The 26500-nt window shown below is 36.0% G+C and overlaps 2 protein-coding genes across 4 annotated transcripts in view; one reads left to right on the top strand and one right to left on the bottom strand.

Annotated features, from left to right (window-relative positions):
- Positions 1–19042, bottom strand: part of LOC306866094 (DNA repair protein XRCC4-like) — a 42482-nt gene extending 23440 nt beyond the window's left edge. Inside the window, exons 1-3 of one of the 3 annotated variants that reach the window (XM_079411104.1) lie at positions 18900–19042; positions 13493–13635; positions 13214–13407 (exon numbers count right to left, since the gene is read on the bottom strand). In XM_079411104.1, coding sequence (XP_079267230.1) covers positions 13214–13407; positions 13493–13635; positions 18900–18904 — 342 coding nt within the window. In that variant the 5' untranslated portion in view covers positions 18905–19042. The remainder of the gene's footprint in view (positions 1–13213; positions 13408–13492; positions 13636–18899) is intronic. The other 2 variants (XM_079411103.1, XM_079411105.1) reach the window with 2 other exon arrangements.
- LOC306866096 (protein kish-A) lies at positions 19028–25926 on the top strand. The gene is made up of 4 exons (XM_079411108.1): positions 19028–19071; positions 20397–20506; positions 25289–25323; positions 25421–25926. Exons 1-4 carry the CDS (start codon positions 19069–19071, stop codon positions 25489–25491), a joined length of 219 nt encoding a protein of 72 aa, XP_079267234.1. The 5' UTR covers positions 19028–19068; the 3' UTR covers positions 25492–25926.
- Positions 25927–26500: the final 574 nt, after the last annotated feature.

Raw genomic sequence — 26500 nt, 5'->3', positions numbered from 1 at the left:
AGAAGCATAAAAGCATCGGAAAAGTAGTCCATTCCACCTGCGCACTATTTTCCAAGTCTCCTGAGATCAAACAATGCTGTGTGTGAAGAAACTAAAAATTACACTTCTATGTTGTAGCTACAACTCTCCTTTAATGTTTTGCTTTGTTTTATACTTAAATCTATCAATACTGCTTGAAGTCTTTTAGAATACAACACAGAATTAGTTCAAGTGAATAGTTTGGTGTTTTGAATCATTGAATCATGAAAATGAATCATTCAGTCATTGAAAAGAATCAACTCAACAAACAAATTCACTGAGAAATCAGACCTGATTTCAATCCCAAGAAACATTTCAGAACCGATAAAACAGACATTTACACGGTACTGGGAATAATAAAAAAAAGGTAAAATATAAATAACGAACAATGAAAGAGCCAGCTCTGATGCAACCATCACATTTACAAATCCTTAAACCAGAGATTCAACAAGGAACCTTTTCCAGCCAGAATGTGACGTACCATCGAGCAACACTCACTCGCACCGAGTCCTTTACATGATGAGCTCAGAGCTTCCATGTCCCAGAGTGCTTATTTAGACAGGTCTGTGTAGTGAACCTGGATGGAGCCCATTCATCCCACAGTGGGAAGCCAAATTACGGAGACAGACACAGATTGAATTGCTATTAAAACTCTTATGACGAAGACTAGTGGCTTTATGCTTAAAAAAACAAACAGTGGTTCACGAAATCATCATTTGAACTTGTCTAACTCGATGACACATGAGAAGGCAAGCCAAACATTAGAGCTGAAGTCAAGAGAGATACTTTTTTGGCCTAAATACAATCACATCTTTTAATAAAGATATTTTGATATATATATTACTGATTATTAAAAGATTATTTTTCCATTTCTTCAAAAGAAGCTTATTTCCTTGAGCCTTAAAGGTTCATCCAAGTTCACCCAAAACTGAAAATTTGCTTAATATTTACTCACCTCGGGCCACCCAAGATGTAGATGAGTTTGTTTCTTCATCAGAACAGATTTGGAGAATAAAAACATCACAATAATCCACAAATAATCCACACTACTTTAGTCGCTCAATTAACATCTGTGCAGATTTCTATTATGATTCAGACAAGACAAATTTTTCACTAGGAAAAGCAACACTGTGGATACATGACTTGTATTTTACCTGGAAGAAACGGTTTGATGTTAAATACATCTTAACAATGGATTTGTTTCTCAGAAACACGCAGCTTTTCTCTTCACAAGATGTTAACTGATGGACTGGATTGCTGTGAATTACTTGTGGATTATTGTGATGTTTTTATCAGCTGTTTGGACTCTCATTTTGACGGCACCCATTCACTGCAGAGGATACATTGGTGATCAAGTGATGCAATGCTGAAATTCTCCAAATCTGTTCTAATAAAGACACAAACGCATCTAGGTCTTGGATGGCCTGAGGACGAGTACTGCAAAAGTAAATTATGACAGTTTTTGAAACATTGACTAATGGACTTTGGGGGAGAAAAAGCTGAAAAAAGAAGATGCAAAGCAGAACACAGCCTCTTTAAATGAGGAATACTGATGGATTGGATGACGGACATGAGGTGAACACACCAAACACGACCATAATCCAGCGGAGTTAAGGAAACGAAACGTTCCCCCAAAAGAGTGACTAAGAATGACCTCTCGACAGAGCCAGCATTGTTTCTGTGCATGGCTGGCTCGTCTGGAAAGTATTAGACAGTTTCATCTCTGCAATCAGTCAAGTGGCCAGCAGAACCCAGAGCAGATGCCATCATATCCCCGCGAGGATGCTGGGAACCGATCTCCGTTTGTCCCTGTGGGAACGGTCGTTTTCTAGGTGCCACAAATGCACTGAACCACACACACAGAGTGCCAGACCTCCCAAAGTTTCCTAGGACTTCTTCATAAAAGTCACGTGACTATGAAAACGTGCTTCACACCTAAACTACTATTATGAGCAAAAACAGCTTTGCAAAAACAGAAGAACAAAACAGATTTCTGAAAGACGAAATAGCAGGTAATTTCATATTAGATATCTATTTAATGCACAATAGCATATATATATATATATATATATATATAAATCATATATAAATTCAATTTAATATTGTCTTTTATGTCTGTCATCTGTTGCAAATGTAATATGTATGTGTGTGTATATACACACACACACACAGTGGTGTGAGAAAGTGTTGGCCCCCTTCCTGTTTTTTTTTTTTTGCATGTTTGTCATACTTTAATGTTTCAGATCTTCAAACTAATTTAAATATTAATCAAAGATAACACAACATGCAGTTTTTGAATGAAGTTTTTTTTATTATGAAGGGAAAACAAAATCCAAACCCACACGGCCCTGTGTGAAAAAGTGTTTGCCCCCTAAACCTAATAACTGGTTGGGCCACTCTTAGCAGCAACAACTGCAATCAAGCGTTTGTGATAACATGTAATGAGTCTGTTACAGCGCTGTGGAGGAATTTTGGCCCACTCTTCTTGGCAGAATTGTTGTAATTCAGTCACATTGGAGGGTTTTTGAGCATGAACCGCCTTTTTAAGGTCATGCCACAGCATCTCAATAGGATTCAGGTCAGGACTTTGACTAGGCCACTCCAAAGTCTTAATTTTGTTTTTCTTCAGCCAGTCAGAGGTGGATTTGCTGGTGTGTTTTGGATCATTGTCCTGCTGCAGAACCCAAGTTCGCTTCAGCTTGAGGTCACGAACAGATGGCTGGACATTGTCCTTCAGGATTTTTTGGTAGACAGCTGAATTCATGGTTCCATTTATCACAGCAAGTCTTCCAGGTCCTGAAGCAGCAAAACAGCCCCAGACCATCACACTACCACCACCATATTTTACTGTTGGTATGATGTTCTTTTTCTGAAATGCGGTGTTACTTTTACGCCAGATGTAATGGGACACACACCTTTCAAAAAGTTCAACTTTTGTCTCGTCAGTCCACAGAGTATTTTCCCAAAAGTCTTGGGGATCATCAAGATGTTTTCTGGCAAAACTGAGACGAGCCTTTATGTTCTTTTTGCTCAGCAGCGGTTTTTGTCTTGGATCTCTGCCATGCAGGCCATTTTTGCCCAGTCTCTTTCTTATGGTGGAGTCATGAACACTGACCTTAACTGAGGCAAGTGAGGCCTGCAGTTCTTTAGATGTTGTTGTGGGGTCTTTTGTGACCTCTTGGACGAGTCGTCGCTGTGCTCTTGGGGTAATTTTGGTTGGCCGGCCACTCCTGGGAAGGTTCATCACTGTTCCATGTTTTCTCCATTTGTGGATAATGGCTCTCACTGTGGTTCGCTGGAGTCCCAAAGCTTTACAAATGGCTTTATAACCTTTTCCAGACTGATAGATCTCAATTACTTTCTCATTTGTTCCTGAATTTCTTTGGATCTCAACATGATGTGTAGCTTTTGAGGATCTTTTGGTCTACTTCACTTTGTTAGGCAGGTCCTATTTACGTGATTTCTTGATTGCGAACAGGTGTAGCAGTAATCAGGCCTGGGTGTGGCTAGAGAAACTGAACTCAGGTGTGATAAACCACAGTTATGTTTTAACAGGGGGGGGGACATACACTTTTTCACACAGGGCCATGTTGGTTTGGATTTTGTTTCCCTTCATAAAAAAAAACCCTTCATTTAAAAACTGCATGTTGTGTTTACTTGTGTTATCTTTGATTAATATTTAAATTTGTTTAATGATCTGAAACATTAAAGTGTGACAAACATAAAATAAAAAAATCAGGAAGGGGGCCAACACTTTCACACCACTGTATGTGTGTGTGTGTGTGTGTATATATGTGTACATATATATATGTATATATGCGCAGACTCGGGCTCCAAACGAAGCTCTACTGCGCAGACTCGGGCTCCAAATGACGTAATTTACTCACATTGGCAGCGGCCATACTGAGATGTATTCGCTTCACTTTTCCATAATGGAATGAAGTGGAGACACGTCGTCCATCTTTTTTTACAGTCTATGATTAATATGGAGCGGTGATTAAACTGACCTGGAGCTACCTGTGCAGTTAAACGAATTTAATCAACACCTGCCAGCCAATCAGAATAGAGTATTCAGACAGCCCATGGAATAAATATATATACAGTGAGGTCAATAAGTATTTGATCACCCTGTGATTTTGCAAGTTCTCTTACTTAGAAATCATGGAGGGGTCTACAATTTTCAGCATAGGTGCATTTCCACTGTGAGAGACAGAATCTAAAAATAAAAATCCGGAAATCACATTGTATGATGTTTTTAACAATTTATTTGTGAATTACTGTGTCAAATAAGTATTTGATCACTTGAGTCAAAAAAATTTAATATTTGGTACAGAAGCCTTTGTTAACAATTACAGAGGTCAAACGGTTCCTGTAGTTCTTCACCAGGTTTGCACACACTGCAGGAGGGATTTTGGCCCACTCCTCCATACAGATCTTCTCTAGATCTGTCAGGTTTCGGGGCTGTCGCATCTGACCACAGGACTTTCTCCCATGACTCCTCTGGATCATCCAGATGGTTCCTGGCAAACTTCAGACGGGCCTGGACATGGGCTGACTTAAGCAGGGGAACTTTCCGTGCGATGCAAGATTTTAAACCATGACGTCTTAGTGTATTACTGATAGTAGCCTTGGAAACGATGGTCCCAGCTCTCTTCACGGCATTGACCAGCTCGTCCCGTGTAGTTCTGGGCTGATTCTTCACCATTCTTAGCATCATTGATACCCCACGAGGAGAGATCTTCCGTGGGGCCCCAGTCCGAGGGACATTGACAGTCATCATTAGCCTCTTCCATTTTCTGACAATTGCTCCAACAGTTGTTCTTTTTTCACCAAGCTGCTTGGCAATTGCCCCGTAGCCCTTTCCAGCTTTGTGAAGGTCTACAATTTTGTCTCTTGTGTCTTTTGACAGTTCTTTGGTTTTGCTCATGTTGCTACTTAGGCCCCGTCCACACGAAGACGGGTTTCTCTGTATACGCATACATTTTTTACCGTATAGGCGTTTCGTCCACACGAAACCGGCGTTTTCGAATAGTGAAACCGATCATTTTTGAAACCGGGTCCCAGGGTGGATAAATTTGAAAACGCCGGTTTCATGTTTTCGTGTGGACGGCGAATCCGTATATTTTCTGAAACGATGACGTCATCAGCCCACGTCTCGCCCCTAATCAGACACCGCTACGTCACATAACAGCGACAACAACAACAACAATGTCAGACTACGTGCCTGTGTTCGTGCTGCAGAACCTACTGAGCTCATTAGTTTTATTAAAGCAAAATCTTCTGCTTTGTGTGTTAGTTTATATTCAGCGCGCAAGGTTTACGCACATGGTCCAAGTCTTCTTCTCTGTTTTTGTGTGTATCTCTGTGGCAGAATTACAGCGCCACATATTGGTCTGGCATGTGTACTACATCGTTTTTAGTCGGTTTCAGTGATTCCGTGTGGACGCAGATATTTCCTGAGACGACTCCGTGTTTACGGAATTTGAGGCAAAAAAAAAAGATCGGATACGGAGAAACCCGTCTTCGTGTGGACGTAGCCTTAGACTTTGGCTGATTTTTGGGGTGCACAGGTGTCTTTATGACAGCTAACGACCTCAAACAGTTGCTACTAATTTAGAATCATGAGCAGAGTGTAGCTGGACTATTTAAAAGCAAAATAACAGGTCTTTGAGGGTCAGAAATCTGGCGGATAAGCAAGTGATCAAATACTTATTTGACAGTAATTCACAAATAAATTGTTAAAAACATCATTTTTATTTTTAGATTCTGTCTCTCACAGTGGAAATGCACCTATGCTGAAAATTGTAGACCCCTCCATGATTTCTAAGTAAGAGAACTTTACTTATTGACCTCACTGTATATACGTGTAATATATATATATATATATATATATATATATATATATATATATATATATATATATATATATATATATATATATATATACACACACACATATACGCACACATTTATAAACATAACTAACTTATAAAACATAACATGTATACAACAATGTTTCTAAGTCTCAGCAGTGTCACCCTGAAGGGAACGGTTTACTTGTTGATGGCTCAGTTTAAGCACATCCACATGTGTTGGATAGGAGTTTGTGTAGCCCAGCTCTGGGATGCAGAGCATCAGTGTCAAGCTAGTTTACAGCTGTGATCTTCCACACGCTGCCAGAAACGCTTCCACATGTGTCACAAAAAGACTCTCTTCAGCGCCAACACATGAGAAGTGCTAAACAATTAACAGCAAAAGGAACAAGAGAAAGAAAAGCAAGGTTTTTTTCTCAAGATCCCCCTGAACGTGGGTCTGATAGTAATTACAGGATTTACAAATACATGGGGGCACTGAGACCCATACCATGGCAACGTTTTAAATCCCTCCCTGCTGTTTGTTTGCTGGATTATTTGAGTAAACCAGATCATATCATTTTGGATTTGGCACTTGCGTCTGCATGAGAAAGCACGAGAAACTACGAAAATCAAATACTTGGAGGTACAGATGGTAAGCATTTAAGCGCGGGCTGTTTAATTTAAACCAATCAGATCCTTATTTCCTCACCAACCTCACCTCATGCCACCTCCGTGTGCCCTATCACGCCACAACGTGAGCTACAGACCAATAACGTTGTCCAACAAATGTGGTCCTGGCAGTGGGCATGGGAACTAATGTCCTTTTATCTAAGCATCTGAATCACTGCACATCTGTTTTTCACCAAAAAAGGCAATAACTTTCTTCAACACTAATAAAGTGAAGTGACATACTGCCAAGTATGGTGACCCATACTCGGAATTCGTGCTCTGCATTTAACCCATCCATCGTGCACACACACAGCAGTGAACACACACACACCGTGAACACACACCCGGAGCAGTGGGCAGCATTTATGCTGCGGCGCCCGGGGAGCAGTTGGGGGTTCAGTGTCTTGCTCAAGGGTCTCACCTCAGTCGTGGTATTGAGGGTGGAGAGAGCGCTGGACATTCACTCCCCCCACCTACAATCCCTGCCGGCCCGAGACTCGAACCCCCAACCTTTGGATTACGAGTCCGACTCGCGTAGTAAACAGAAATAAACAGAATTCTTTATAAATTATAAAAAAAAAATAAAAAAATCAACAAACTCACATATACATACATATATATATATATACACACACACACACACACACACACATACATACTCCTTACAAAGGCTAAATATATTATATAGTACTAGTTATATAGCTATAATGTATATAATGTTTATATAAAATAATTTATATAGCTATATGTATATAATAAATGATGTAACTATATGTATATTTATATATACTTTTATACATATTTAATCGACAAATGCACTGTTTAGTAATAACATTCTTTATCACTAATAAACAATGTTTCATAAATTATTCAAAATATATATAGCTAAATATATTACATATTAGTAATTCTATCACCATAATATTAATTAATATAATTTAGTTTGTATTCATTTTTATAATTTTAAATAAATGTTTATTATACACACACACACACAGAGGCTAATTTAAAATTATTTAAAAATGTAAATATAAATTATTTAAAATTCTGTATAAAAATAAAATGTCGTATTTACGTAATTTCAAAAAATTTTATATACAATTTTAGATATTTATATAATATATACACTCAACATTTATACATTTTTAATATTTTTTTATAATGTAAATATGAGTGGTCATACAGTATGTTAACGAACTTATGATCGTCACCACAACAAACCAAACAATTTTTGCAGCTTTTTTTTATTTTTCTAAAAGGTCTGAGCGTAGCTTTGCATTATGATTGTTAAAGTCAATATATTATACTGAACTATTTAAAAGGAGTCACAGAAATCCTACTTTTCATGACTTTGACCTTTTAATGACTCAGTATTGACATTTACCATTGTGTTTCTCCAAAATTACTAATGAAATTTGTAATATCCTTTTGAGATTGCAGGAATACCACTGTGTCATCACATGCAACCTCAGCTGTTCAAGAAAATGCATGTTTGTGCTTTGACATTGACAGCCCACCTGTAAGGAACATGAGTGAGGAATAATACAAGCTTTAGGAAACAGAAGTCAGGGTGTCCCTAAGTATTTAGAGGGATATTGTAATAAAAGTGCCGTCTTCAAACGCTTGTGCCAGAGCTGTCCTGGCAGGCCAAACACCTGCTTTCCCAAACCTCAACCTGACCATTTGCGCATGAGTCTTTAAGGGTCTTCTGTCAGCTGTTGAACTGAAGAACGCAGCAGCTGTGTCTTACCAGCACCACTGGAAGCTTGAAGAAAACCACAAACAAATAACAGTCTGTCATTACTTAGAAAGTAACTTCCCTTCAGGAGGTATAGCTTTTAAAAAGTAGAAAATAACCACAATGAATCTGTGGTTATGGAGGAGTGAATCGTGTCTAAAGTACGAAAGAGGTTTAAAGGAATGTACTCATCCTCACTTCCTCAGACAATCCAAGATGAGTTTGTTTCTTCATCACTGAAACAGATTTGGGGAAATTTAGCATTGCATCACTTGCTCACCAATGGATGCTCTGCAGTGAATGGGTGCCGTCAGAATGAGAGTCCAAACAGCTGATAAAAACATCACAATAATCCACACCACTCCAGTCCATCAGTTAATGTCTTGCGAAGCCAAAAGCTGTGTGTTTGTAAGAAACAAATCCATCATTAAGGCATTTTAAATGATACCAACACATAATACGAGTCCTCTATCAATAATACTGGTTTCTCCAGTGAAAAAGCAAAGTCCCTTTCAAGGAAAGTCCGTTTACTCGGCCACCATATTTGCAACGCCTCCGGACAACTCAAACAAGACCAAGTCCTATCTAAATGAATGGGGGAACCCTGAAATCTCAAAAACGGCTCGCTGAACTCGCGATTAAATTACATATTTCAAATCAGCAACAAAATCTGAAATGAACTGCCCCATGAATGTTGTTTCTTATGCTCAAATAGCGTCTAAAAAGCTTATTTTTCAGTCTAGACCAGCCAATGCACGTGCAGCTCCAACGCGCTTGCTATGTATCTGCCATATTGCGCGTTGCACTTTCTCCCATTCATAAGTATAGGAGTGAACAGTCTTTGTATTTCTATAGTCTTTGGAAAAAGTCATCATGTCTGAATCAGAAGGGAAATATGTACAGGTCAAGCACCATTTACAAGCAAAAATAGTCCAATACTGTTCTAAACAAATATGTGGGTGGATTTTGATGTAAGAGGACAACAGGGGATGGACTTTTTCCACTGGAGAAAGCAATTATTATGGATCATAGACTTGCATTTTGAAACAAAGGTTTAAAATTTAAAACACCTTAATGATCCTTCCTTACAAACCTGTAGCTTTTCACAAGACATTAATTGATGGACTGGAGTGGTGTGGATTTCTTGTGGATTATTATGGTGTTTTTATCAGCTGTTTGGACTCTCATTCTGACGGCACCCATTCACTGCAGAGCATCCATTTATGAGTATATGCTGTAATGCTATATTTCTCCAAATCTTTTTCTGATGAAGAAACAAACCTATCTACATCTTGGAGTAAATTTTCAGTAAAATGTACTTTTTGGGTGAACTATTCCTTTAATATTTAGCATTAGGGGCTTGTTCGGTTTAGAAAGTGTGACTAAAAATAAAATTTGGTTAATGACTTTTAAATGTGTCATTGTAGGTCTTATGTAATATTGAACAAAATACTCATCTCTCAGCAGTCCATTAATTACCTCATATATTTACTAAATCCTAGCACCGGCACAATAACACACAAGCGCTGGTCCAGATTTTAAAGCATATGGAGCCAAGGAGGCAAGTGTAGAAACGTTAAATGTCCAAAACAGCTTTACTCAAGAGCATAATAATGGATAAACTACAGCGTGGGAGCTCAGACATGTCTGTGGGACGCTACAGGAGCCCTAAACACACTCAAAAGTCAAGAAAAGGACAATAGGATTCAGAAAAAAAAAGCTTTCTGTAAGCCTAGAAGTCATAGCGGTAGTTCAATGCACTTAAACCCAGAAAACACTACTGTCCAAAAGTTTGGTGTCTGGTGTCTAAATATATTTTAGAATAGTACTTATTCCTGTGATGCAAAGCTGAATTTTCAGCATCATTACTCCAGTCTTCAGTGTCACATGATCCTTCAGAAATCATTCAAATATGCCAAACATTTGAACGGTACTATACATTATACTTTTTTGAGCTTCTTGTAACCATAATAATATCATCATGATTGCGGGTTATATTGTGCAATATTCATTCCCCTTACACACAAGACCAGTGTAACAGTAAGCCACAAAATGTCAGCAAGCAACCTAATAAACATAATGAAGAATCATTTATGCAAAATTACGCATTTGGCCAAATGGTGGAGGTGGTGTCATGGCATGGGCATGCATGGCTGTCTCTGGAACAGGCCCTCTCAACTTTACTGATGACTTAATGTATGATGACAGTAGCAGAATGAATTTGGAAGGGTACAAAACCATCTTGCCTACCAATATTCAAGAAAATGCCACCAGATTCTTTGGGAAGTGCTTCATATTGCATCAGGACAATGACCCAAAACACCCTGCCAGTTCAGTCAAGGAATTTATAAGAGCAAAGAAATGGAAAGTCTTATATTTCCCAAGTCAATCTCCAGATTTAAATCTGATTGAACATGAATTTCTCCAGCTGAAGAGGAGAGTAAAGGCAGAAACAAGCAACAATTGGGATTGGCTGCATTAAAGGCTGGGAAAAGTATTTCAAAGGATGAGAGCAAGAGTCTGGTGATGTCTATGGGTCACAGACTCACTGCTGTGATTGTGTGCAAGTGATCTGCAACTAAATAATAGCTTTTAATCTTCTATATCTGCCTTACGTTCAACTGTCCCAATACTTATATGCTCACATCAATGAGTGGGATGAACTCTAAAAGTGCTGTTCTTTTTATTTGGTAAAACATGTATGTGTTGAAACAGCAAATAATAAAATGTGACATTCTGTAGTTTTGTCTCATATTCATCTTTTAATCATATTTGCAAATGACTCCACAGCCAACAGAGCAATTTTGTCTTTACTGTTCCAATACTTATGGAGGGTACTGTATATCAGATTCATGAATGAATGAAAAAATGGGCCACAAGTTTGTTCTGAGAGGGACCACAGAGAACATTTCCAAAACCATTTCAAGATGAAACCTTCAAAATCCAGGAAACATTTGCAATTTAAACTGTATTTGTATTTTTTCAATACAGTCAATTTCATTATAATTTGAATCAATATAATAATTTATTAAATGTATTAAAATGTTTATTAAATATTTAATTTTAAAACTTTTACATCCACATTTGCCAGCGGTTTTTATCCAGCTGCTAAATTGGCATCAATTTAACACGGGTCTGAAATGGAGAAGAGACGTTCAGAGGGAAGGAATCCTCTCTTGAGACCCGTTTTAGACAAAGCAAATCTTATGTCAGCTTCATCTTTCTCTAGGCTTCAGTAATTATGCCACATTATTTCACTACAAACAGACCATTTCCGCAACATTCACACCACGCAGATGGAAACGATGGATGAATTTAACATTAACACATGCAGTACAGTAAGAAACATACTACGTAATCTAGGTCTTGACGTTAGAGTTCACCGAAGACTTCCCAGACACTGGAGTTCCTCCGCACCCTTGAGCTTGGCACGAGATCAAACGTGGGGAACCTCCTTTAAAGCTCGACATAAAGAGCGGTAATTCTCTGGGAATGGTTAAGTGTTGAGAGCGATTTCAGCCAATCACAGGTTCAGTAGAGCCTCAAGCAAGCAGAGATCGCACACTCTTTCTCTCATCCATGAAACAGATGTGTTCTCATAGAGGAACAAGTGCAGGAGAGGGACATGGGAATGAATGAGCGAACCAACGACAACACAAAGAGTGAACGAATGAAAAACTGACAGATATAATTATAACAGAAAGAATTAACAGATGTGTTCACATAGAGGAACGAAAACAATGATGGAGGGAAATGAATGAATGAATGAAAAATGAACGAACGGCCGAACGAACAAGAAAACGAATGAATAAAGTGAATAAACACTTGATTCATTTCAACAATTAAAAAAAAAAATCAGTCAATCGATCAATCAAATCAAACTATCTATCTATCATTCTATCTTTGTCTATCCATCCGTCTATCCATCTATCTATCCATCTATCCATCTATCCATCTATCTATCTATCTATCTATCTATCTATCTATCCATCAGTGTTGGGTGTAACTAGTAACTGAATTACTTAACATCAAAATTTAACGTCTAACCTTAAAATGCATGCTTTTTATGCACCCTTCTCACTTTAAACACTTTGGTGAGTTAATAAGAATATTGGTAACACTTAGTGTCCAATTCTCACTATTAACTAGTTGGTAATTAGTATGAATATTACTAGATATTGGCTGTATATTATTACTTAAAAGGCACATATTAATGTCTTATTCTGCAAGACCTTACTCTAAATCCTTAATCCTACCCAATTCTTAAATTTAACAACTACTTTACTAAGTATTAATAAGCAGTATTTAGGACTATACTGAGGCAAAAGTCATAGTTTTAATAGTTAGTTAATAGTGAGAATTGGACCCTAATCTAAAGTGCGACCAGAACAATTATGTAGTTATCTATTATTTATTTGAAAGAATTAAAAGAACAGTTTCATGTCTATCGTTGTATCATTTACTTGTCGAGGTTGATATAGGATTTAGACAGTTATTAGTAATAAGTAATTAAATACTTTGGAGAGAGTCATTTTTACAGTAATCTAATTACACTGTTGAAGATGTAATTAGTAACTAGTAATTAATTACTTTTTTAGAGTAATGTATCCAACACTGCTATCCATCCATCCATCCATCCATATATTTATCTGTCCAGAGAAAAAGAATCCAGGATAAACTTTTGATGTGAACTTTCAAATTTAAACAAAGTTGTTCAGTTAAGTCACTTACATGATCACGGTCAGATAATCATTCTTACAATTTGACATAAACTACGTAACGTTGCAGTTTCTCAAAACTCCAGTTTAACTTTAGCATCTGGCACCTGGTGAGTGTTAATTTTGTACCCTGACTGCATACTATGTGAGGGCGTCTCAATCAGCGAGACTATTCCATCACGCTGTGCTGTGCAGGTCACAGGCGTGCCACTCACCGAGATGTCATTCTGCACCTTCTCATAAGACAGCTGTAGCAGGGGGCGGCCGGGTCTCTCAGGTGTCAGGTGGAAGCTGTATTCCCCCTCCGCTGCCGGTCCCTCTCCGGTCAGAGCCAGGTGCAGGTCACCAACATACCTCTCCAGCTCCATCTCGATCTCCTGGGCTTCACGGGACACATCCTCCTCTGAAACTAACAAATGAAACTGTGGTTTGAAGCGTGGCAGTTTTGAACGCTCTTCATGTAATTTAAATAGGATCATTTGATGTCCTAGTACCTTCACCACTCCATGCAGAGACGCCATCGGACAGAAGTATAACAAAGCCAGATCCAAGATCCGCAGCCCACTCTAGCTTAAGAAAAAACGTGCGATGAGGCTCAGAGGCAATGGAGATCTGACGTACGCTAGTGCTGCGACACCTGCAGAAAAAAATTATCATAACATCACACACAGCTAAAACACAAAGAAAATGACCACACAATATGCTGCATTCTATTAAATAATTCAACAACTTCAAAAGTATCTGCATTAATAATTATAAATATACATTGTGAAAAACAGATGGTAAATTTCAACTATTTGCCACAAACAAACATATACATACATACATACATATATATATATATATATATATTTGATTTTTTTTTTTTTTTAATTACATATGAAGAGTTCATTTGCAAAAACTGATAACTCCCTCAATCAATCTCAATCAAACTGCAGTTGGGTTATTTTAATCAGGTTAAAAAAATAACAAAAAAATACAGCTAACTAAAACAATAAAAGACAAAAACATGATAACAATAAAAAACATGAATTAAAAAAAAAAAAAATTGGAGTTATCTGTTTTTGCAATTAAACTTCATATATATGTAATTATGTATATTATTTTAATTAACTACAATATTATATATTTATATAATATATATATTTATATTATTTTAATTAACTATATTATTATATATTTTAATTAAATAAAATTGTATTTATATAATTATTTTATAATAAGAAAATTAAATTATAATCATATATTACATGTAATTTTTAATATTTATGAATTATTTAATAAACACATTTATTTACTATATGAATTATTCAATTATATTAAGATATTAAAAACTAAAACACTAAAAAACTAATACACACAAACACAAATAACTGTGTATATATTTTTAATAAACTAATTATATATTTAATTTAAATAGCATTTTATATGTTTTATATACACACACACACACACACACACACATACATATATATATATACACATACATATATATATATATATATATATACATATGGATTTAAAATAATGGTAAAATGTGTGCAATGAGTGGAGATTACTGTACTCCTGATAGATTAAAAAAAATTATCAAGAAAAGGTCAGAGAACATGTAGAGGTTTGTGGACGTTTCCTCAAACTCCACAGCAGGCTATAACGGATGGATGCAGACCTCACAGGAATCCAGTGAGTGATGTGTGAGAAACGGATGACCTCTCAGGTCAGAGCTGACAATGTGCAGCGACATTGTCTTGACATGACTTTTGTGCAAACCATGGCATAAACGTACAGCGGGGTCGCGGTATCCAAAGACTGACACGATACACACTCTAAGGGAACAGGACGGCCATTCATTAGCTACAGTAACATCTGCACAGAGGTGATTCTTCACCCTCGGTAATGACAGATGCTGCAAAGCCTACAGGAATATGAGAAGGCAGCTTTGACAAATAACACAAAGAATTCTCTTAAGATGTGGCTGAGAAGCCAAGAAGGGGTCAGGGTGGAAAGTTCGGATGCGGCACACTCCTCAAGATGTTCAATATTTATCCACAGCCTGTTTTATACAAACTAAACCAGATTTAAGTGCCACAGTCCCTTTCAGAACGTGGCTGCGTAACACGGCTGCTATCTTTCCAGCAGCGTCTGGCTGGCCTGGGTAACAGCGGACGAGAGAAAGCTGTTCTTCTAAAAAGGTGGTCAAGTATACAAAGGGGGTCCCAAGTCACTTTCCATAAATGGGATTTGTGAATGAGACGAGATAAGGAATTTGGGATGGGGAATAGGGATAACACGAGAAGAAAAGAGAACAAAACAAATCTGCTTGGGTTGCTGAAGGAAGAATCGTATTTTAATTGTAATTTCTGATTCTCCTGATTTATTAAGTGTAATCATCTGCGATATTTACCTGCTAGTAAAAATTTTGAACATTTAAAATGTATATGTTTTCTATTTTAAAAATGTAACATGTAGGTTCTCCAGTCTTCAGTGTCACATGATCTTTCAGAAATCATTCTAATATTCTGCTGTGCAAGAAATATTTCTTATCAATGTTGAAAACAGTTGTGCTGCTTAATATTTTTGTGGAAACTGATTAATTTTATTCAAATCTTGAGGAATAGAAAGTTTAAAAGAACAGTATCTGTTTAAAATGCCTGTAAGCCTGTGCTATTTTAAACTGTACAAAACTTGACAGAAGGGATTTATAATCAGGAAGGCCTGGGACATACTAACACTACCAGTCATGACAGATTATTGGTTGCTTAATAATATATGTGAGAGCTTCTGAACAACACTGACTGAGGTGTAATTAAGGCAGATTCCACTCTAAAGAGCTCCATCGATGGTCCACAAAGGGTCTCGACCATCTCAACAAAACCCTCGTCTAAACAAGACGACATTCTACAAAACTGACAATCTCTTTCAGGAAGGTTATGAAATATGTACAAATAACCCTGAAAAAAAACAAAAAAAAAAAAGTTTTACAGTCTCTTCTTTCCTGCACAGTGGTGCAAACAAAATTAGGTTCTTCAGTGATGAGAATCACAGTTTATTTATAAAGCACAATTAAAAACGACTAGAGTTGCTGTACAATGCTCTAGAAAGACTTATAAAAACATGTATACAAACCAAGCAAACGACATCACAAATCATAGGCTACAGAGAAGAGATACGTTTTTAACTTTGATTTAAAAATATGTAATGTTGGTGCAGTTCTAATATGGATCAGTAACGTGTCCCAAAGTTTAGGTGCGGCTATGGCAAAAGCTCGATCACCCCTAGATTTTAATTTTGACTTTGGAACGGTTAACAAACTCTGGTTGGCAGACCTAAGAGTTCTTACCAGATGGTGTTCACGCAACAAGTCAGAAAGGTAGGGGGAGCGAGGCCATTTAAACATTGAAAAACAAGCAGAAGCAGTTTAAAATCAATTCTAAAGCTGGGAGCCAATGTAAAGACATTAACACAGGAGTGATTTGCGAACACCGGTTAAAAGATGTGTGCAGCCGCGTTTTGGACCATTTGTAATCTGGATATTGAAGAATTGTTTATTATTTATTGTTTATTATTCCCCTGATACAGGGAATTACAATAATCAATTCTAGAAGAAATAAAAGCATGAATTACGGTTTCAAAGTGCTTAAAAGAAAGGAAGGTCTTCACTTTAGCCAACGCTCTTAGTTGGTGAAAACTTGATTTGACGACTAAATTTATTTGATTTGATCAAATTTAAGTGCACTGTCGAATAAGACACCCAAGTTTTTTACACATGATTTAACTGAAGAAGATAAAACACCAGAATTTAAATGAGAGATGTTTGGAACTTCAGAAGAGCCAAACACAATGATCTTTCATTTAGATTTAAAATATTCAAAGACATCGGAAAGATAGGCACAGAGGGAGTCTAAGCTATTTTTGTGCTTCAGGGGCAAAGTTGAGTATCGTCTGCACAGCAATGATAATACAAGCCATGCTTTTCAAAAATAGAGGCTAAAGGAAGCATATTTAATGAAAACAATAAAGGGGACAATATAGAGCCTTGGGGGACCCCACAAGTCAGGGGGACCGCCCCTTAAATAACATCGTCCTATATTGATAAGATACAACTGGAACCAACTTAATGCAGTAAAGAATCTAAAGAACTGTGTGGGTTATATTTCAAACAAATATTTGGAAATTTTATTTTGCATATTTTTTTATTTTGTCCCATAGAAAGTATTATTTTCTACTACCATGACAAATGTTTTACATTTAAATAAAATATATTTGTTTGCATTACATTCATGTTTTTTTTTTCCAAATTACAGTGCTTTAATTTCTATGAAAATATCGTCAAAATGCTAAATATAATTTCTTACATTTCTTTTAATTTTGAGTATAAATACAACCCAAACCTTGACTGCAGGTTCCATGAGACAAAAATACTACTTTTTTTCTGCATTTGATATTTTGTATATATTTTCTTTCATCTTGTTTGCATCTGAGCAACATTCTCTCCATATATCCAACCTTGATTAGAGATATTCATAATCCATCAAAAGCTAAAGATTTATGGCTTGCTGATTTGAGCACCATCTCCTATTCCCCAAAGTCATCAGAGGTTGGAAGCAAAACACAATGAATCCATTCTGCAAGTCTATTTTTAAGGGAAGAGTCACATAATTTCTAGTTTTTAGAGGGGGAAAAAAATGCTAATCCTCAACGAAGAGAGATTGCTGAAACAAACGGCTTGAGTTTTGTACATCCATACACACAATTTTAGAGCGACAGAATCATCAAAGAGCATCACTGGCTAGGAAGTAGACAGTTCTGCAACAAAAGCCTCAGTGTGATCAGTAGAATGACATCATAAGCTATCATATTTGTGTTGAAAAAAGGAATTGACAGTCCTGCTCTATGCCCTTTTACATGTGATAATATGTTTCTATATATAAAAAAAATACATGTTTATTACAGCTTTAATATTTTTTTCATACATTAAAAGGTGTCCTGTTTTTTTTCTGAGCTAAAACTAATGGCTATCATAAATTTTTATCATGATTTACAGAAAAACAATTCATTTAGTTTAACAATAGTTTCTAAATCATAAAATCTTGCCTATTTACAAGAATCAAAGGATGACATTATAAGACTCTATTTGGATCACAGTGCAGCACCAAAATACGAATTGTCATTTTAATTATTAATTCCCATTAATTCATTCCTATCCTTCAAACCGGTAGGTTTCAGCCATTTGCCAGCGAGAATTTTGTAATCATTTAAAATATAATAAAAATTTGTATGATCACTTATTCTTTTATATACTGTAATAAATAAAGGTCAGATAAGAGTGTTGTTTCATTTTTGCATAATCTGTTAAACTGATTGACGTTTGAACATTATTTCACCCATATTTTGACATTTTATCTTCACAAGTTATTTGAAACATTAAAGTAGAAACTTTTAATACGCATTCTGTGTATATAAAATCACTTTTGTAATTTTAATTTGATGTGGTCACTGGTCTTATGTTTTGCATTGAAGATTATTCTTAACATCTTCATTTTTATATAATATTATTTATTATTAATATGATCATTTTCTTGTAACAATAATACTAATTACGGTTACCATGGTGCTTTATGTAGAATCAAAACAAACATAATACCATGTTGACATCAAAACCGTCTTCAATGCTGCTCCTATATATGACAAATAGGATTTTTAACTCTCCTGTTTCCTTATTTCTTGATTTATTGATATATTTTAGGCGCATCATTTTATAAACAACGTAAGAGTATTAGTTTGTGTTTGGAAACTAATAAGCATTTCAGCAGAGAGCACAAACAACATCATATTCATCACAAACAAGCGCGTTTCCCTCATATCATGATCACAGCGCGCTCTACACAAGCAAAATCTCACCTCATTCCGAAAGGAAAAGGATGTAGTATGTTAAATTAATTTTAATTCAAACTAACACACTTCTGCAGATTTCATTTCCCTCGCATCCGGCTTTCTAGGCTGCCGTACAGGTGACGTCATTTCCGTTCCAGCACCGGAAGTGTGAGTTGGCCGGTCGGGGGATATCAAGATGGTAAGAATAAAAGTGTTATTTTGGAAAAGTTACTACGAGTTAAGTAGAAACGAGCAGTCAGACTGAATTCGCCGGGATGTCGTCGCGTTCTGTCAGTTGTAGCGCTATATCCGTCCACGGTGCAGTGAAAACGAAAGCGATATCAGGAATATAAACAACAGACAGCTATCATTCTTCAGTAACGTTACTGAGAACAGGGCCTTAAACTCATCAAACTGCAACATAATACGTCTTTTATGGCGATTAGATGTTATTTATGCAACCACATAATTACATTCTAAAAGTTATTGTGAAAAAGTTCAAACTGGAGTAATGATGCTGAAAATTCAGTTTTGCCATCACATGAATAAATTACATTTTAAAATATATTCAAATATAAAATAGTTATTCTAACAATTTAGAATAATGCCATTTTTATGGTATTTTTGATCAAATAACAAACAAATGCTGCCTTGGGGAGCATTTAACTTTTTATCAAATGCACAAAAAATAAGTCATTTCTAAATATTATTTATTGACAGTTAAGGTAAAAGTGATGTTTTGCCATCACAGGAATAAATTATATTTTAAAATACATCAAAACAGAAAACTGTTATTTCAAATTGTACTAATATGGATTTGTAATCAAATAAATAAATAACAAATGAATTCTGCCCTGGGGAGCATTTAATGTATTTCAAAAAACTGCACACAAACAAATAAATATTATCTCGGGCGATTAAATACTTTTAATGCAGTCTCCGTAAATAAATAATAACAAAAATAGAAACTGCTAAGATTAAAGATATGAAGATTGTCACAAATGGACTTGTATTTTATTAATTTTTAAAGCTTTATGAATTCTTATTTCTAATGTCTGAGTTAAATCAGTTAATTGATCAGTTTGGACAGCTGCCTTTAAAATCAAAACATCTTAAAATACAGAAGTAGTTGTAAATCACGCACAAGAAGTCATAACATAGACACAGAAAACACTCACATTTTTCTGTGTACTGCTATACATATCACTAGATCACTGTAGATTTTTACATTTATTTTAAATATAAAAACTACTTTAAATTACCAAGTACTCCGCAACACTAAGCTTAAAACGAATACATACTAGGTTGTTATGCCAAAACTAATGTCATGGTTTTGCTCAAACACATTACTCTTTCTATAGTCAGTTTAACAAAGTATCAACTAAACTAAACCATTTATATCTAAACAAGTTTAAACTTTTTAAATGTGCATTAATTATTCCATTTTTGGTTACAGTGTTTCATAACTTTAGTTGTTTATTAATAAGTGATTAATTATTAATTTCTTCTTTTTTTCTCTTGCAGTCTGCCATATTTAATTTCCAGAGTCTGTTGACGGTGATCTTACTGCTCATCTGCACCTGCGCATATATACGAGCTCTCGCTCCCAGCCTGCTGGATAAGAACAAAACAGGGTATGTTTACTGCCATTAGTGTTGTTTTTGACGGCCTGTTTTAATTTTAGTTTTAGTCTAGTCTTTGTGTGAAGCTGTCATTTTAGTTTTTATTAGTTTTAGTCACGTTCATACTCTCTAGTTTTAGTCGACGAAAACTGATGACATTTTAGTCTAGTTTGCGTCAATGAAAATTGTATTTTAGTGTCTTTTTAGTAATACAATTCTATTTAACCCAGTCAATATAGTAAAAGTACCTAGTAGTATAGACGAAACCAAAGAATACATCCATTCCAGACACGGAAGACGCTCTGATTTGAATTTACAACATTTATTTTACCAACCAAACATGTTAGAAGTACACACACATCTCCCAAAGACGAACCCTGGCTGGCGGCCATCGGTCCCTTTCTCTGTGTCAGACTTAACTTTGTTATCGTCTTCTAAATAATGGAGCGAGTGGGGCTTGAGGAAGTGACGTCGCCTGCGTCTGCGCAGTGTGACCTGAAGTGAGACACCGGAAACAGAAATACTGCATAATAATAACGTGACTAAACGAGACGAAATAACGTTATAACATTTCGTTTCGTCTCGTTTTAGTCAACGAAAATGAAGAGACATTTTAGCATAGTTTTTATTTTGTAAACCACATTTAGTCTCGTTTTTATCCATCAGCAATATTGCATTATACATTTAGTTATCGTCATCGTCACATGACCAGCATTTTTGTCTCGTCTCGTTTTCGTCACGTGATTGACGACGATATTTAGTCATCATTTTCGTTGACGAAAGCAGCCACATATTTATATAGTAAACATTCAGATCATTCAAAAATGAAATTTTACTGAACATTACTCAGGCCATCCAAGACAGAGATGAGTTTGTTTCTTCATCAGATTTGGAGAAATTCAGCATTACATCACTTGCTCAGCAATGGATGCTCTGCAGTGAATGGGTGCCGTCAGAATGAGAGTCCAAACAGCTGATAAAAACATCACAAGTAATCCACACCACTCCAGTCCATCAGTTAACATCTTGTGAAGCAAAAAGTTGCATGTTTATAAGAAACAAATCCATCACTTAAGATGTTTTTAACTTCAAACTGTCCTGTAGCCAGTATTGCTATTGCTTCCTCCAGTGAAAAAGTCGCCTCATCTGAATCAGGAGAGAAATATGCACAAATCAAGCATCGTTTACAAGCAAAAACAGTTCTAAACAAATATGTTGGTTCATTTTTATGTGAGAGGACAACAGAGGATGGGCTTTTTCACTGGATTACTTGTGGATTATTGTGATGTTTTTATCAGATGTTTGGACTCTCATTCTGACGGCACCCATTCACTGCAGAGCATCCATTGGTGAGCAAGTGATGTAATGCTACATTTCCCATCTACATCTTGGAGTACATTTTCAGCAAATTTTCATTTCTGGTTGAACTATTCCTTGAAGCACCAAAAGACTGGTGGTTTAAAGGTTAAAGATGTTGTCCAAACAGGCCTGGATTTGTTTTATGGTTTTATACAAACACTTCAAAAGAAAAATCTTTTGTTAATTCCCAGAAACAATCAGTAAAATGTTGCCAAGATATTTTTCTCATGGCCAAAGAGTTAACAAAAAATAAACTCCTATTTTATTTTATTTACATTCTTAATTAATTTGATCTATGTTGAGTGTCATTGGTCAGTGTTTGTTTTGGGGATACGTCTGTGAAATAAAGTGACCGTCGAACTCGAGCAACAAGATGTTCGCCACATGTTTGGACTTCACATGACAGGAGCAGGAAATGAAGGAGATAATTCCCATCCAGCGATCTGATCTCAGCAAACACATGCATTAGCCAAGACAAATTAGCCGGAGTTACTACATATTAAAGTAATAGTTTTTCCACACCCCCTCAAACGGTGTACAACCGAGCCTTGTTTGTTACCAGTAACTGTGAAGTACTTCCAAGATGTCCATTTTGGTGTTTATAGTGAACTACTTTAATGTAGCATGGGCAGAAACTTGCAGCTTTGCCTGTGTGTCACAAAGTAAATGATCGTGTGAAAGGACATCAAATATTAAGTTGTGGATTGTTGCAAATGCTGCGAAACCTAAAGAGCGTTTACTGGAGAAATGTGTTAAAGCTTTGTTTGACGTGGGGAAACAGAGGCTGGGATTTGTTCCCGGGGGTCTGCGCAGGCTGTTGACAGTGCATGTTCTCGCTGACCTGTTTGTTGTTTCTGTTCAGGCCAGATGCCTGTCTGCTCGTAGATCTCCACTCTGTCAGGCGTCTGTTGTGACATTACAGGCCTTGTGAAGCTCGTCAGTCATCTGTAGTTCTGCCCTCTGTAATCTTCTACTTCACGCTTCCTAGACAAGCAGTCGGCAGACACGAGACTGCGGCCCGCTGCTTTGTCTTCTGCTCGTATAGTCTTATTTTAAGCCATGACATCAAAGCTCAATTCTAAATCAGCATTTAAAAGATATACACAATTACAGTCTTTATCTTCCTGGAAAACAAATATATGTACACTATCATTAAAAAGTAAAGAAGTGAATACTTTTATTCAGCAAGGACTCATTACATTGGTCAAATGTGTCAGTAGCAGGGCTTGACATTAACTTTTTTGCTCACCGACTACTGTGGCTAGTGGTTTTCCAAAAAGTTACGGACTGCAGCTTCAATTTTTCCCTAACCGTATTAAATGCATGCATCATCTTTCATGTAAAATTCTTACATTTTATTAATAATTTCACTTAATTTAATAAGACACTATAGGGCTGTTACCAATCCAAAGAAATCAGTATTAACAAAAACGGTCTTTCTACTGCAGAAGAAACAGAGGCAGTCGAAGTGGCATTTAGATGCATTTAAACAGACAGTTTAATGAAGCTGAAACATGGCATGAATGCATTTACACTGCAAAATTATAACAGCATAAATAAGGTTATGAGCTTGGTGTTTTAAATCAGGGTTTTTTTTATATCCAAATATGAAATGTTGGAAAAAATGCAAAGCAAAGGCAGGCCACTTTTAAATATAAAAGTAAACCACCAGCAAGTCAAACGATTTGTTCAGACAGCTGATTCATTCAAGAATAACACAAGTGCCTGTCTTTGTGAATGGACCACTGAATCCTTGACTCGAGTGAGTAGTTCAAAAACACGAATCCTTCAGTAACGAAACACCGCTGTGTTGCTCAGAGATGCGCGACTTTTCTGCTGTGATCTTTGTTTGGAACTATTTTCATGAACCAAATCGAGCAAAAACATGTGTATATTAACTACTCGTTTGAACTCTTGTATAAAATCAATGTCTTTGCAATCATGGTTTTCAGTGAAAACTGCACTCTCTTGGTCGTGACACATAAACAACCTTTTTACCGCAGTATGTTTCTTCTGTGTGCAGTTGCGTTCATGTGTTTTGATTTCTCCACGAGATTGTTTCTCATTCAGACAGGCTGCGTAGCCTCAACTGGTGCAACCTGGTCAGTATGGCTACATTATCCATTATCAATCGCCGTTTGTACCAAAAGTAATAAAATCACAATCATTCTTGCTGAAATTTCTGTGCTTCCCTAATTAGGTGTTTTAATCAAATTAGTTGTCTGGTAAGGCAAGAAAAATTCTCTTTCACTTGCTCCTTCAAAAAATCCACTTGTCCCAGACAAGCTTTAAAGGGACAGTTCACCCGAAAACTAAACTTCTGTAGTTCCAAACCTGCATGAATGTGTTTGTTCTGCTGAACGCAAAGGAAGATATTCTGAAGAATGTGGGAAACAGAGCAGTTCTGGGGCACCATTGACTTCCATTGTATTTGTTATTTTCCTATGGAAGTCAATGGTGCCCCAAAACAGCCTGATTACAAACTTTCATCAAAATATCTTCCTTTATGTTCAGCAAAACAAAGAAATTCATACAGGTTTGGAAATACTTGAGGATGAGTAAGCCCGCTGAAGTGGGTAGCAGGAGTGTTACCCGCCACTGACGGAATCCACCCGCATTTGGCAGGTTGGCGGGTGTTAATGTCAAGCCCTGGTCAGTAGAGACATTTATAATGTCACAAAAGATTTCTATCGTAAATATAATGGGAAGAATGTATCATGGTTTCCACAAAAAGATTAAGCAGCACAACTGTTTTCAACATTGATAATAATTAGAAATGTTTCTTGAGCAGCAAATCAGCATATTAGCATGATTTCTGAAGGATCTTTTGACTAAAGACTGGAGGAATGATGCTGAAAATTCAGCTTTGCATCACAGAAATAAATTACGTTTTAAAATATCTTTAAATAGAAAACAAGTTATTTTGAATTGTAATAATATTTCACAATATTATTGTTTTTGATCAAATAAATTCAGCATTGGTGAGCAGAAGAGACTTCTTTCAAAAACATCAAATCTTACAGATTCTTTTTCTTTCTTTCTTTCTTTTTCTTATTTTACAGAGATGATACAGTAACTATGATTGTTGTGAATTATGGTTACTTTATGGAATTTAAAAAAACAATCTAAAAAAAAAGGTCCAAAATTTGAGTAGAATCAGTCATATTTTTCATAATAATAAGCATTTTGTCTTAAACATGGGCAAAAGTTTATTTATTTGCATACAAGGAATGTTTTAATAATTTTGTTAAATATAAAATACTTTTTGCAAAAGTGCAGTTGATCACATTAAAACAATATAAAATTAATTTAAAACCTGAAACAATTTAAGTTCCCAGAGCTGCTCTTTTTATGATTTCAGTCCATATTTTAATTGTTTTAAATTATATCTGCTCAAGCATTAACTGTATTCATTCCCTTTCCTTTTGCCCTCAGATTCCTTGGAATATTCTGGAAATGTGCAAGAATAGGTGAGTAATGCCATAAAAGCTATCATGTCATGTATGGGTTTTTTTTTCTATATGATTTATTTTTTTGTTATTTTTTTTCCTTTACGTTACCTTTTAGGTGAGCGCAAAAGCCCTTACGTGGCGTGTTGCTGTATCATCATGGCCTTCACCATTTTATTTTCGGAGTAGCAGCGGACGCATGTGAGGATTTGGAGCAGGCAGAGAGGATTTCCAAGAACAGCTACAAGATTCTACAGCAGGGAACAAGATGTGTAATTGGGCGACATTCAGACTCTCTCAGGCAGAACTGACTTCTGGTAATGCATGTGGAGTGCTCTCCAAATACAGCTTGAGCGTTTCTCAGCCTCCCGGACCTATTGTTGTAAATACAAATAATTGTTGGTCTCCATAGTAATGCTCCAGGTGTCACTGACTCATGCACGCAAACCTGATCAGATGTAACGTGTTTGTTGTCGGAGCCAAAATGCTTGTCAATGACAGTTTTAATGTGGGACATTGAGGATAAATTTGATGCACATGGACGTGCTTGATATCATGCTTGTTTTATTGTTCAATTGAATCTGTTGACTTTACATGGTTTGCATTAAAAGATCAATTTATTACAGAAATCTTCATTTATTTTTGTGACATGTCTGTATAATAGAATATTAGCTAATCACAGTACAAAAATTTTGGACATTGTTGATAGCTGATATGATGATTGATATTATAAATCATTACAGTTACATTATATGTTTATATTTAAAGTAAAATCAGGCATCAAAATGATTATTGTGGAGAAAATATTTTCACAAATTGGCATAGTAAATATATTTGAGTTGGAAAAACATGTTTGATATCTGCTCCCAATGTAAGACAAATCAAATCAACAATGATAATTAGAAAAATATTCATATTAGCGGAAATCTGTATATTGTGCAGCCCTGAATATGAATTCAGTTTTTAAATATTATTGTAATGTTTCTTTTTAGGTAATTTAATTTAAGTGCAGTGCCAAAAATAATCTGTATATTATGCTTCCCTAAATAATAATTTCATGTTTTTAAATATTATTATAATAATATTATTAGTGTTTTATTATTTATTTAAAAAATATAAGCAAGTACATTACCAAAAACTGCATGTACTTATAAATTAAATTGTAAATTAAAATGCATTCAAAAACATTATATCAGAG

Source organism: Barbus barbus (genome assembly GCF_936440315.1).
Source record: "Barbus barbus genome assembly, chromosome: 47".
In the NCBI taxonomy this organism is placed as follows: Eukaryota; Metazoa; Chordata; class Actinopteri; order Cypriniformes; family Cyprinidae; genus Barbus; species Barbus barbus.
Note: the sequence above shows the minus strand (reverse complement) of the source record. Positions and strands in the feature narration are given on the sequence as shown.

Coding starts and splice junctions, on each gene's coding strand:
- LOC306866096 (XM_079411108.1), top strand. Junction 20,507..25,288: donor CTGGATAAGAACAAAACAGG/GTATGTTTACTG, acceptor TTTTGCCCTCAG/ATTCCTTGGAATATTCTGGA. Junction 25,324..25,420: donor CTGGAAATGTGCAAGAATAG/GTGAGTAATGCC, acceptor GTTACCTTTTAG/GTGAGCGCAAAAGCCCTTAC.